The sequence below is a fragment of the Sciurus carolinensis genome, chromosome 10, assembly GCF_902686445.1.
Source record: "Sciurus carolinensis chromosome 10, mSciCar1.2, whole genome shotgun sequence".
Taxonomy (NCBI): Eukaryota; Metazoa; Chordata; class Mammalia; order Rodentia; family Sciuridae; genus Sciurus; species Sciurus carolinensis.
In genome coordinates this window covers 17,535,382-17,548,416 of record NC_062222.1, presented here as the reverse complement: position 1 = coordinate 17,548,416, position 13,035 = coordinate 17,535,382, and the positions used below count along the sequence as shown (strand labels likewise).

General features: G+C 38.7%; 2 protein-coding genes across 3 annotated transcripts in view; both read left to right on the top strand.

Moving 5' to 3' along the window:
- The window catches only part of Mgat4d (MGAT4 family member D), a 43,277-nt gene extending 41,327 nt beyond the window's left edge, over nt 1-1,950 (top strand). The window contains exon 11 of the mRNA XM_047565984.1: nt 1,633-1,950. Within this exon, the coding sequence (XP_047421940.1) occupies nt 1,633-1,950 (318 nt within the window). The remainder of the gene's footprint in view (nt 1-1,632) is intronic.
- Clgn (calmegin) overlaps nt 1,843-13,035 on the top strand; it is a 44,935-nt gene continuing 33,742 nt past the window's right edge. The window contains exon 1 of one of the 2 annotated variants that reach the window (XM_047566795.1): nt 1,843-1,942. The gene's annotated coding sequence lies outside the window, so the exon portion shown is untranslated. Of the gene's footprint in view, nt 1,990-13,035 lie in introns of both variants that reach the window. The other variant, XM_047566794.1, reaches the window with a different exon arrangement.

Below are 13,035 nucleotides of genomic sequence, written 5' to 3'. Positions count from 1 at the left end.
GCAGAATTAGAAGTAGGTTTCCAAGCCAAATTAAGAAAACAGCATATCATGACTTGGTATTTATACCAGGAGTGCAAGAACTTGCTGGGATTCTGTTAGGAAGTCTGTCATTGTAATATACAATACTAACAGGTCTAAGGAGAAAAAAATCGTATAATTACTTCCACGGAGGCTGAAAGAAAACCTATCAAAAATTCAACATATATTTCCTATAAAAATTTTGGAGAAAATTTCAATGAACGGGTACTTCTTTAACAAGTGAGAATAAACCCTCTCATCCATTGCTTGTGGGAATGCAAAACAAATACAATTTCTACAGAGGGTATTGGTAATTTTTAAGAAAACTGTGTAACACTAGAAAGGCTACAATTAAAACTGACCATATTAAACAATCAAGATGATGTAGAGCAACTGAAATTCTCACACATTGTTAATGGGAGCATAGCATAGCACAGCCACTTTGGAAAACAGCTCAGCATGTTCTTAAACAGTTGTACAAATGCAGCCCCCACATCCCACCTTCCTGCTCCTAGTTACTCAAGAGAAATTAAGGAATATGTGCCTCCAAAGACTTGTACACAAATGCTTATAGCATCTTTGTTTGTAATTGACAACATCTGTCCATTAAGAGGTAGATATAGTAAACAGTTTTGTTCTGTACAGGGCAATAACAGCAATAAAAGGGAACTAACAATACAAACACAAGAATGGAACTCAAAGTGATTAATGCAACTGAAAGAAGACAAGTCCCCCCCATCCCCTCCAACACACAAAAAGAGTACATACTGTATGTTTCCATTTATATTAAATTCTACGACATGCAATCTAATCAAAACAAATCTGTGGTTGCTAAGGGACAGGGACGGGGAAACAATTGGAGGTGACTAATTCAGTATTCATTGCAATATTTATGCCAAAAGTTATCAAATTCTGTGCCTGACATGCAAAAAGAATACCACAGCTTGAAAGGACTCCCACTGGTGGATTCTGGGGGCATTTGACCACCACAATAACTCAGCACAGCAATGGACTGTAATCCATTGGGAGGGAGAAGCTACTATTCTATACCTATGATAAATTAGATGAATGGGTAAATAAAAACTCTTCTTAATAGAACATTGCCTAGTACAGAAGGAAGATGGGAGTTAGAAAAATCACTGTGTTGCTGATTAGGGCAAAAATTTTTGATAGATCCTAAATTCATGATATAGAAAGTGGAACAGTAAATTTAGTAAATTTGATTAAGAACCATATATTTACATAGCCTCAAAGTTTGTTCGTACAGATTACTTACTAGTTGGCAAATGGGAGAATTGGAGCTGTACAGAGGGAAAGCAGGCAACGCCTTAAAGGAGTATTCAAAATTAGCAACACCGATAAAAGGCACAATGAATGTCATGTGCCCCAGGTAAATTCTTAATAATATTGTCGAAAGGAATGCAATGTTTCGTATATAATTTATGTTACCATTAAATATCAAACACATAGATGAAATAACAGGCCTCCCTGTTGATAACAATGACAGCTCACTTTTTAAAATACAGAATTATAGAAGAAACCTAGAGTGCTAATCTAAACCTGCTGCACCTGTACGTGAGCACCGTCCAAAAACGTGATTTACATAAAATTCAGGACCCAGTATTGGAACCCACTGTTTGCACCGCGGCGGGCGCTCAGGATTCTCGGTCTCGGAGCGGAGCGGCGCGAGCCCAGGAGGATGCGCATTACTCAGGGTCCGTGGCGGTTGAGCCCCTGGCTGCAGGTGCCCATCGCTCGCGCCTCTGGCCGCCGCCTCCTCACCGCTGGCTGCCGCTCGCGCATGCGCGGTTAGCAGTCGCTGCTGGGCGACTGCCGGCGGGATTGGTGTGGGGAGACGCGGGGACCAAGTGGCAGCGAGTCGGACACCTGAGCTGCCACTGCCGAAAACAGACCCGCAAGACAGGTGTGTGAGCAGCAGGCCACCTTCCTGCCGCCTTGCGCTCAAGCTGGGTGAGGAATCCGAGTCTTTGCTGCTCCCCCAGGGTGAGGGCTCCTGGGCCGCACCCTTTTTTTTTTTTTTTTTTTTTTTTTTTTTTTTTTTTTTGCGACTGGAAAGGCTGAACAGGTTAGGGCCAGGTGAGGAGGTGGATGTTGAGGTAGAGGATGGGGGTGCAGTTAGCGTTGCTTTTGGGTGGGTTTTGCCGGCCTCGTGGGCACAAAGGCCAGCTCTGGGCAGAGGGAGTGGATGCCACCTCCAGGTGGTTGGGTCCTCTGGAACTGCTGTGTGCACCTGCTCTGCCTACCTCTGCGGACTTAGGGGACCGCAGGGAGCAGAGTCCGTTATCCCAGCGGTCGTCCTTCCTGCCTCGTTCCACGCTCGAGCCCCGGGACGCGCCCCCGCGGAGAGTAGAGAGCGCCCAGGGCGCATCCCGGCGCTGTTCTCCCCACTGGCTACTCCTCACAAAATCTCCAACACGAGCAGACTTGGCTCATCTTAATCAATGCCACCTCCGTAAAGGCGAAAGAACCCAGCCCTCACAGTGGAGGTGACCAGTGGCTCCTTAGATACACTGTGTGGAACCCAACTTGCGTCACTGGGGACCGCGCGAAAGGGTTGTGTTGAATCCAATGAAGCCTTAATTACTGGTGACTCATTATCTCCTAAACCGTGTTTACTATCAATCAGACACTTTAGCTGAATTTATGTATAGCATCTTCCCAAGTAACAAGGAGGAGGCATTTGCTGGGAATTTAAAAGCAAATGGCAACAAAGCTCAGGAGCGGAGAGAGAAGGTAAATAAAGCCGCCCAGGGAAGAAGTCGCAGATTATAAGAGAGTGAATTTTTACTGAAAGTTTCTGATGCATAAAAGTCTCAAAACTGCACGTAGTATTATGGTTTTGCCAGGTTTTAACATTTCATATCACTGTAGGTAGCCCTCCTTTTGGTAATTTTGACTTATTTTCCACTTGCAGTTTTGCCTTAGCATTTTGTTGGTTTGATCTTACAATCACGTTTAGACTTTGTCCCCAGATTCTTAGAACAATGCACCCTATATTCTTTGTCTTACCTATCTTGTCAATAAGGTTAATTATTGTGTGTAAAGGATGTAGGTGTGTTGATGGGTCTGAAGATATTGACCAGTGCTGTAAATGAACTTAGTATTGTGTTCATGCACTGCCTAATAACGTTCATATTCTTAATTTGAAAACTGGTATTCTCAACATGAATAGAACTTTAGATCATCTAGCTCAACCCTCTTGCTACACAAATGAGAAAACAGGACCAGGGCTGTTGAATCATTTGCCCCTTTAATAATAGAACTTGAAACTTGGTGCTATGGTATCAAGCTCAAAAAATACTTTATATCATTCTGTAGTTGAGTTCTTGAAATGGCACTACTATGAAAACTTTAAAAGGCAATTTTCAGACACTACTCCTGGGGCATACCAGCAATGGCCAAGACCTCAGTCAGCAATATGACTGAATAACAGCAGAAGGACTTCTCAGTTACAAGAAATTGTATATATTTATATGTATGTGCTAGGCATGGTGGTACCTTCCTGGAATCCCAGTGATTTGGAAGACTGAGGCAGGAGGATCATAAGTTCAAGGTCAGTCTGAGCAACTTAGACTCAGTGTCAAAGAATTTTTTAAAAAATGGGACTGGGGATGTAGCTCAGTAGTAAAGTACCCCTGGGTTCAATTCCCAGCACCAAAAAAAAAAAAAAAAAAAAAAAAAAAAAAAAAAAAGAAAGAAAGAAAGAAAATGAAGAAAGCATGCATATAGATGGGAGTGTCTATTAAATAGGTGAGTGCTGAGAGGGTGAAAGAAATGAGTCTTAGAAAAGGTGGAGTTTATGCTGAAAACTCTCAAGGACTATTGAATGTTTTTATAAACAAGTTATAAATTAAGACTTGTGTTTTAGAAAAAAAATCACAAGAATGGAAATGAAGGTATAAAGTGGTGGTTTACTAATACTGTTCAGAAGGGATATGTTTCAAAATTAAGGCTGTGTCATAAAAATAAAGATATTCCAGAAGAACTCAAATGGTTTTATTTACCAATAATGTAGGAAATCAGCGAGGGAAGACTCTTAGGAAAATGGCAAAAGTGACTGATTTGGTTGACTAGAGGTGTTGTTAATAGGAGAAGGGAATAAAAAATTGAGAGGCAGGTTTTGGAGGAAAGAACAAGTTCAAATTCATGGAGATTTTGGGACATCTTTGAAGATAGATTGGAATTTTAAAAGTAACCTCTGAGCTGTGGATAAGGTTTGGGAATCTTTAGCTAGCTTTTATAGGAGAAGCCAAGAATACATATGAAAGCTTGAGAACACAGACCCCTACAGAATACCAACATTTCAGAAGACTAGAGGAAGTGTCCATGAAAGATGCACAGAAGAGGGAAAGAAGCAGGAAGATGTACCGTGGAAACTGAGGGTGGAGAGGGCCCAAGGAGGAGGTCAGAGGGGTGAGACTATAGTGATCTGAAAAAATGCTACTACCCTTGGCAAGTTGTAGCAACGGTTCCAAAGATAAATTTCAGAGAAGTAAGAAATAGAGTACAGGAAGAATATTAGTTTTACCCTACTGCCATAACATTGCCACTAATTTATTGCAGCTTTAAAGCAACACACTTTTATTTTCTCAGAGTTCTATAGGACAGAAGCCCCGACACAAGTTTCGCCAGGTTGAAAACAAGGTTCCAGCAGGGCAGCCTCCTTGCCTAGAGTCCGGGGACACCTGTTTCCTCACTTTTTCAAGTTGGTGACAGAATTCAGTCTCTTGTGATTGTAGGACTAAGGGCCCTGTTCCCTTGAAGAGGTCTATTTCTAGTTTCTCAAGATCACCCTTGCCCTTGACTCAATGAGCCATTTTCTCCATCCTTGAGGCCTCTGTGGTAGGTAGCATCCTGGCCTCTCCCTCTTAAAATCTCTTCTCCCTGTCTCTGTGTGTGTGTCTCTCTCTTTGACTTAGACTTTGACTTTCTTTTCCACCTTGAAGGGCTATTTAGCAACCTCAATTCCATCTTCAAAGCCCCTTATGCTACATGAGGTTACATTCACAGGGTCCAAGTGTGCGCATCTTTGGGGGACTATTAGTTAGCCTGTCAGAGAAAGTTAGAACTATTAGCAGTTAATGGAGACAGTCTTCCTAGAAACTTAGTTGTCAGGGAGAGGAGAGGCCCAGACACATTTATATCATCTATCATGTGATCTGCAGTTCTAATAGTAAACTGTACTTCACCTCTGAACTTTTGAACCAAGAAACACAAGTATCTGCTTAAGTTCCTGAAATTTGTGTAAGTGTCCTTTATGAAATTTTAGAGTGCCTTATAAAATATAAGGTAATACAATGAAAATTTTAGTTTTTATACACTTTAAGATCTTGGATGGAAAAAGGCCACATCACCAACTAACTAAAGATATGTGTATAAAGCATAGTTTGGATATACATCAAATTATGGCTTTTAAAAAATAAAACCCACACTTATTGAAATGTATGTCTAAAGGATGGAACACAATAAGAAACCATTTAACCTTGTCCTTTATTTTGTAGGCCAAGAATTTTAATGCCATTTAGTGAGCATTAAATATTGGAGTCCAACCTTAAAAGTCAATGTTCTAATCTTGGGAATGTAGAATGTGAAACACAATTTACGTTTGAGTCTTGCCTCTTCTCTCTGGTAGCTTTGTGTGGCCTTGCCAAACTGCTAACCTCCAAGAGCCTCACTTTTCTTATGTATAAAATGGCATGTTAATTTGACTTTCATCACAAGGTGCTGTAAAGATTAATGTGCTTGAAACACAGTAAGCACCCAAAACATCACTTCTTGTTCTTCTTACTCTCTCTTCCCCTTTCCACTCCTTTTATCACACAGTGCTTCCTTTGTCCTTGGTCCAGGGAAATCTGTTCTATTCTTTCTATTCCATGTTCTCAAAGAGGCTGTTCTTACCCCGCTTCCACCACGTAAGTTCAATTCCCCAATAACCAACGATCACAAGTTCTTTTCTGCTACAATCATAACAAGGGTATTTGTTTATCATCTGCCTTCTGTCCTGGACTATGCACCTTTTGAACTTGGGATCCATCTATGTTCTGCTAATGCCTGCCATTGCAGCGTCCGTCATAATGCCTGGCACATAACTGACCGTCGTAAATATTTTTGAATGAGTTTTGTTCTACACTGACTGACCTCCTCTGAATTTTTCAAGTGAAACATTAGGCATTGAGAAATAAATAAGTCCCTGATACAATTTATTTCTATGGTGCTCATTGCTACTGTGAAGGTAGCTATATTTCGTATCAAGTCTGCAGTGTCTTTGGAAGAGACTAACATGCAACTGTTACCTACCTTTTAGTCTCATTTGTGACCCTTCAAAGTAATTTTTTTGTGTGCCCCATAGCCAGATAATTCCAGAAATAACCTCTAATCTTGGTAAAAAGTGTCTAATGGTATTTATTTGAGGTGGTATCAAAACATTTTCACCTAAATTTTTGTTTAAGGTCTTTTAATAATTATGATAGAGTCATGGAAATGTGGCATGTCTATAGCAAGACTAAAAAACATCACATTCAGAGCTGTTTCTTTAAAACTATAGATTTCAGTTTAAAAATATGATTAGCTTGCTGTACTAAGTAAAAAAAAAAAAAAAAAAAAAAAAAAAAAAAAAAAAAAAGCTTTCTGGACCACCATTTTCTCTCAGTACAGAAATGCTTTCACTATTTTAAGAACATCCCCCCAAATGTTAGAGGACCCCCTCTTATAATCATTGACTTATTTCTCTCTAATAAACTGTTAAGATACCTCTATATAAGGATTAATTGCATACATTTTTCTAGGAGTTAAACTGTAGGAAAGAATTTTCTCCCCAAGGATCTTGTAGATTTTTACAGTTACTTTTATTTCTGGTTTTCCTCTAATTGCCTACAAACCTTTTGCTAATTTTACTGCTGCTGTGCTACTGCATCAAAAGAAATCATCCTAATTGCTTGCTTGATGCCATCTATCTCCCCTCTCCCCCACCCCCTCATCATCCCTTCTATCAACATTTATCTCTTTCCATTTGTTGTGGGCCCGTGTGCGTTGGGGCACCATGGAGGCAGAAATGAGAGTGTTTTCTGGTGACCTTTTATTTGTATCTGTTTTGTGTTTTGTAAGTTGTCTCATGCTCCTTTTGAGGAACTATTGTAGAAGTAGTATAAATCCTAAATAAGTAAGTAAATATATCATTATAATGTTTATATGAACAGGATATTTTGCACATGGTGCTACCTAGTATTAATTTCCATTTTAGTGCTTAGCTATGGTTTTAAACCCCAGTGCAGAGTACCATGAAATAATATTCCTATATCCAAGCTTGTACCTCTGATTATGTCACACTGACCTTCTGTGGTTTGTCACGTACTTCAGGTCCAGACTCCTTTGGTTGCTCTGTAGTACTTTGTTGCTTAAACCTCCAGAAGGCTGTGTTTTCAACCACCATTTCTGCTGTTAAGGTTCTTTTTCACTTCTTGCTCTAATTCTTGAGGTATTTCACTTGTTTCTAGGTCCTTCCAACTTAGAAGAAAATGCCCAGTGTCAGTTAAAAGCATGTATTAGTTAAGACTAAAGATCAAATAGAAAAAGTTTAAAAAATCTCAGGGACTTGGCACAATATCTGGAGTCTGGTGTTCCTGAGGAGTGAATGACTGTGATGGTCAATGGCATCTGCTGGCCTGAATGGGCCTTGACATACCCAGATATTTGGTCAGACATTATCTGGGAGTGTCTTGTTGAGGGTGTTTCTGGATGAGGTTGAAATGGTAGACTAAATAAAGCAGAGTGCCCTCCCTAATGTGGGTGGCTGCCTTTCAGTCAGTTGGAAGCAGGGATAGAGCACAAAGGTCACCCTCCTCCCGGGAAGAGGTATTCCTCCCACCTGACTATTTGACTGGGACTCAAACTGAAACTTCGACTTTTCTTGGGTCTCAGACCTGCTGGCTCTCAGACTGGAACTTAAACCATCAGTTCTCCTGGGTCTCGGGACTTCAGAAACAGACCACAACTATGCTGTTAGCTCTCCTGGGTCTCTAGCTTACTGTCTTCAGATCTTGGGACTTCTTAGCCTCCATAATCATGTCAGGTAATCCTATATGATTAATAAGTACATCTATGTCCTGTTGGTTTGTTTCTCTGGAGAACCCTGACTCTTAAAATGGCTCTCCACACCACATTGACAGAGTGTAGGAGACACAGTCATTTCTATTGATGCATGAAAAGCATTTGATAGGATTCGGTACTCTTTCATAATAAGAACAAGCATCAATCTAGGAACAGAAGGAAATTACCACAACCTGAGGAAGTCCACATCTGAAGTTCCTCAGCTGACACTGGACTCAGTGTTGAAAGCCTGAACGTTTTTCCTCTGAACCTCAAAGAAGACAAAAGACTTGGGCACTTCTGTGGTGTAAGTCCTAGACAGAGAAATTAGGCAAGAAAAAAGGCCCCTAAATTGAAAAGAAGTAAAATTGTCTCTCTTTGCAGATCTCATGAATCTTATATGTAGAAGGCCCTAAAGATTTCACACGCACAAGGCAAAGACGAAATCTAAAAAATGTTAGCACTAATAAATGAATTCACTAAAGTTGCAGGGTAAAAAAAATACATAAAAATTACTTGCATAGTTACACACTAACAACTAACAATTGACAAGAAATTAACAAAACAATTCCATTTACAATAGCATCAAACAGAAAAAAAAAAAAAAACACTTAGAAATCAACCAAGGAAATAAAACTTGGAAACTATGAAATGCTGCTGAAAAAATTAAAGTAGATACAAATAAATGGAAACACATTCATATTCATGGAGTAAAAGACTTAATATTGTTAAGATACACAGGTCAGTGAAATCCCTATCATAATCCTGATAGCATTTTTGAAGCAATAGAAAAATCTATTCTAAAATTCATATGAAATTGCAAGGGATTCTGAATAGGCAAAGCAATCTTGAGAAAGAAGAATAAAGTTGGAAGTTTCACATTGTCTGATTTGGAAACCTTTTACAAAGCTACAACAATCAAATTAGTATAGGACTGTCATAGAAACAGACATATACCAACTGATAAATAGAACAGAAATAAACTCTTGCATGAATGTCCAAAAGGTTTTCAGCAAGTCGCAGGACCACTCAGTTTGGAGATTACAGTCTTCTCATCAAGTAGTATTGGGGAAAACTAGCTCTCAAAATGGATTGAAGACCTAAACTTAAGAACTGAAACTATAAAATCCTTAAAGCATGGAAAAACTTCATGATGTTGGATTTGGCAATGATTATTTTCTAATATGACTTCAAAAGCACAGGCAATTAAGAAAATAGATAAATCGGACTACTTCAAAATTTAAAAGTTTCTGAGCATCGAAGAACACAACAGAATAAAAAAACCTATGGGAATGGGAGAAAATATTCATGAATCATTTGTCTGATAAGGGGATCAGTGTTCAGAATCTGTAAAGAAATCCTAAAGTTCCATAATAAAAACCAAAACAGCCTCCTGAATTTTAAAAATGGGCAAAGGATTTGAATAGTCATGTCTCCATAGAAGACACACAGATGACTGACAAGCCCTTGGAAAGATGCTCAGCATCACTGGTCATCGGGGGAGAGTGCAGATCAGAATCACAGCATGATGCCCCTGTTAGGGTGGCTGTTGGATAGAACAGTGTGAGCAAGGATTGCAGCCACTGGAACCCGTGCACTGTTGGTGAGAATACAGAACAGTGCAGTGCTATGGAGAACAGCATGGAGGTTTTCAAAAAGCTGAAAGACAGAATTATCATGCACTTGGGCATTTGGTACACAGAAGAATTGAACACAGGGTCTCAAAATAATGTGTACACCTATGTTCATTGTAGCATATTCACAACAGCCAAAAGACAGAAGTAACCCAGGGGTCTGTTGACAGATGAATGTATAAACAAAATGTATAAACAGAATATTATTCAGCTTTAAAAACATGAAATTCTGACACATGCTACAATGTTGGTTGAATCTTGAGGGCATTAAGCTCAGTGAAATAAACCAGTCAGGGGAAGATGGATATGTGTGCTTCTCCTTGGTCAGATTCAGAGAGACAAAGTAGCATGGGGCTAGACAAGAAGGAAGGGGGAGTTATCATTTAATGAGCAGAGTTTCAGTTTTGCAATGTGAGAAGTTTGGGAGATCTGTTGCACAACGGTATGTATGTACTCAACACTATTGAACTGTACAGTGGAAATTAGTTAAAATGGTAAAACTTGTGTCTGTTCTATCACAGATTTAAAAACATTCCAGTGAAATATTTCAGGTTTTTGTAGTATTCCCCATCGTCTGTCCTCTCAAGATTTCAGTAAAGATCTGACAGTATCTTTAAGAGATGGAAGGTGACAAAGCTCCATTGTGTTTGGAACAGAATGACACATTGGCACTATTTTGTGATAGACATGAGCTTTGTGATCTGATTCATGTCAGCCAGAGCATCATTGAATAGACAGGATATTGCAGAATTGAGTTATTAGAAACTATCAGGTCTGAACAACAACCTTGGACTTGTATCATTTTCTTAAAGGAGACTATTATCCTGTAGAACTGCATTGTCTACAGAATGGTTTGTGAATGAGTACAGTACATTCTAAACATATTTCATGTCCATAGTAAAGTAGATATAACCTTTTCTGTGTAAATAACTCCATAACCTAATGCTAATCCGAGTTTTTTTAAATTCTCAAGACGTTTTAAAATATATTTTTTTGCTTCTGTGTGGTTTCTTTAGTATGCATATAATAATGCAATGGGGTATGATGGAAACAAAAGGAAACACAGTATCCCAGAGAAAATTTCTGCATTCTAATCATGTTTTCCACATTTTTAACATGTGACTTTGATCTGTTTTCCTTTTGAAGATTAGGAATGTAATATCTGTGCTACTTAACATATCCTGTTTATAAAAATTAAATTAACTAGTCCTTTTATGTAAATGTAATATCATAGTCTTAGAACTTTAGAGAAGAAACAAACTTTGAAGGTCAAGTGTTTCCTGAGCCTTTTCTGAAACACTGGTGACTATTTCTAAGGGAGAGTTAGGAAGAGCAGCCTATAGAACATAAGTACAGTGGGTTGCTCTGGATGAGTTAGGTCTAGAGTGCCCTAGGGGGCTCATCCCACTTACCTCCCCATCCCTCTGCCCTGGTAGGCTGTGCACCAGAGCCCTATCACTTAGAATGTAGTTTTTCAACCAATTAACTGTTGGGGACCTGAGCATTGTTCATTTTGAAAAACAAAATATGGATCTACAGTAATGTCGATATTCACTATTTTCCTTATTACTGCTATTAGATTTTGCATTTCTGTTTTACTCAAGGACTATTGCTAGCAAATCAAGCAAAACATCTTTTACTGCATTATGTTAAATCACAGAAGATTTAGACTTTTAGAACAACGAAGCCATTTGCAAATATCCTATTTTCTGTGCCCGTAAACTGAAAGTTAAAGAAATTTACTCTGATGTTACTCAGATTGATCTCTTTATATCTAATTCTATCCCAGTTGCACCTCTTCTATGATTGAGAGAGACCAAATACCTCTTACAAATGAATCCTTTTTGTGTGTGTGTCTTGACTTTGTTTATAAAGATGGCAGCATTAACACACTCGAGTATAGGAAGCTCCTGTGTTTTTGAGAAGGTACATTTTCAAAGTAAATTTTAATGCTGTAGTCAGTGTGTAGAGGGAAGCAAGGTTAACTGGCCCACTAGTGTAAAGTTTTGATCTCATTGAAAAGGGTTTTTATCAGTTGAGCTAATTAAGAAAAAATTTATGATCCAGTTTTAAAAACAGCTTTATGTTAATACTCAATTTGCATACTATCAAATTCACCTATTTCATGTGTGTGATTCAGTGGGTTTTGGTATATTACCATTACCTGTTCCACTATTAGAACTGTTCATCATCCCACAAAGGAACCTTGTGCTGTTAGTCCACCCTCAGCCCTTCTCTAGGCAGTCTTCCATCTATTTACAAACCCTATGGATTTGCCGGTTTCTTCCAAGAGGGCTCACACAACGTGGGGTGACTTCTCACACTTAGCATTTGACGTTCATATTTTGTGGTAATATCAGTACTCCATTTTTATTGTAGACTGCTATTTCATAGTATGGTATTCCAATTTTGTCAGTTCATAAGTTGCTGGACTATTTGTTGGGTGGACAGTCTCCATTGTTTAGCTAACGTGAAAAATGTTTCTTTTAACATTTGTACACAAGTTTTTATTTGGACATGTAATTTCTCTTGGATGAGTAGGAGTGGAATTGCTGGGTCATATGGTAATTAAGTCTTTAGTATTTTGAAAAAACTATTGGTAATATTTTAAAGTCCCACACTCCTGGCAGTGTATGAGGGTTCCAATTTCTCCATGTTCCCAATAGTTGTTATTGTCTCTTTTCTATCATAGCCTTTCTGGTGGGTGTAGTGTTTTCTTAATCCTTTGTTTCATAAGCAGACTCATATATGCCTATAGCTATTTTCTAACGAATCTGAGAGTGCTAGCAATTACTTTTTACAAAGTTTTTTTTTTTTCATATTGGTGTTAGCTTTGGAAAAAGAGTAATGTAACTGAACTGTGGATTATCTGGATGATTGATACCTATATGTAATAAAAAAGCCTGCCACGCTGCTTCAATGTCCACATTTAGTTGTTCGAAAGTCTATTGGCACCAAGAAATAAAACTTGGTTTTTTTTATGCTAATGGATATGTAAAAGGATGTAATTATGTAACTCATGTACTTTTGCCAAAAGGCAGCCAAATTGTGTTTGGCTCTTTCTCTTCTCAAAGCCATGAGGAACAGAAGTTTTGCAATATTGGAATAGAGGAATGGTTGGATAATTATGCAGTCAAAAAACTATAGGAAATGATGAATGCAAAAGAATGTTTTCCATAGTGGACAGTTTGAGAAGTCCCAGCAATAAGTCCCAGATTTGTCTGATCTTTCAGGTATTATTTGAATCTGGCAAATACTACAACATTAGATTTGTGAT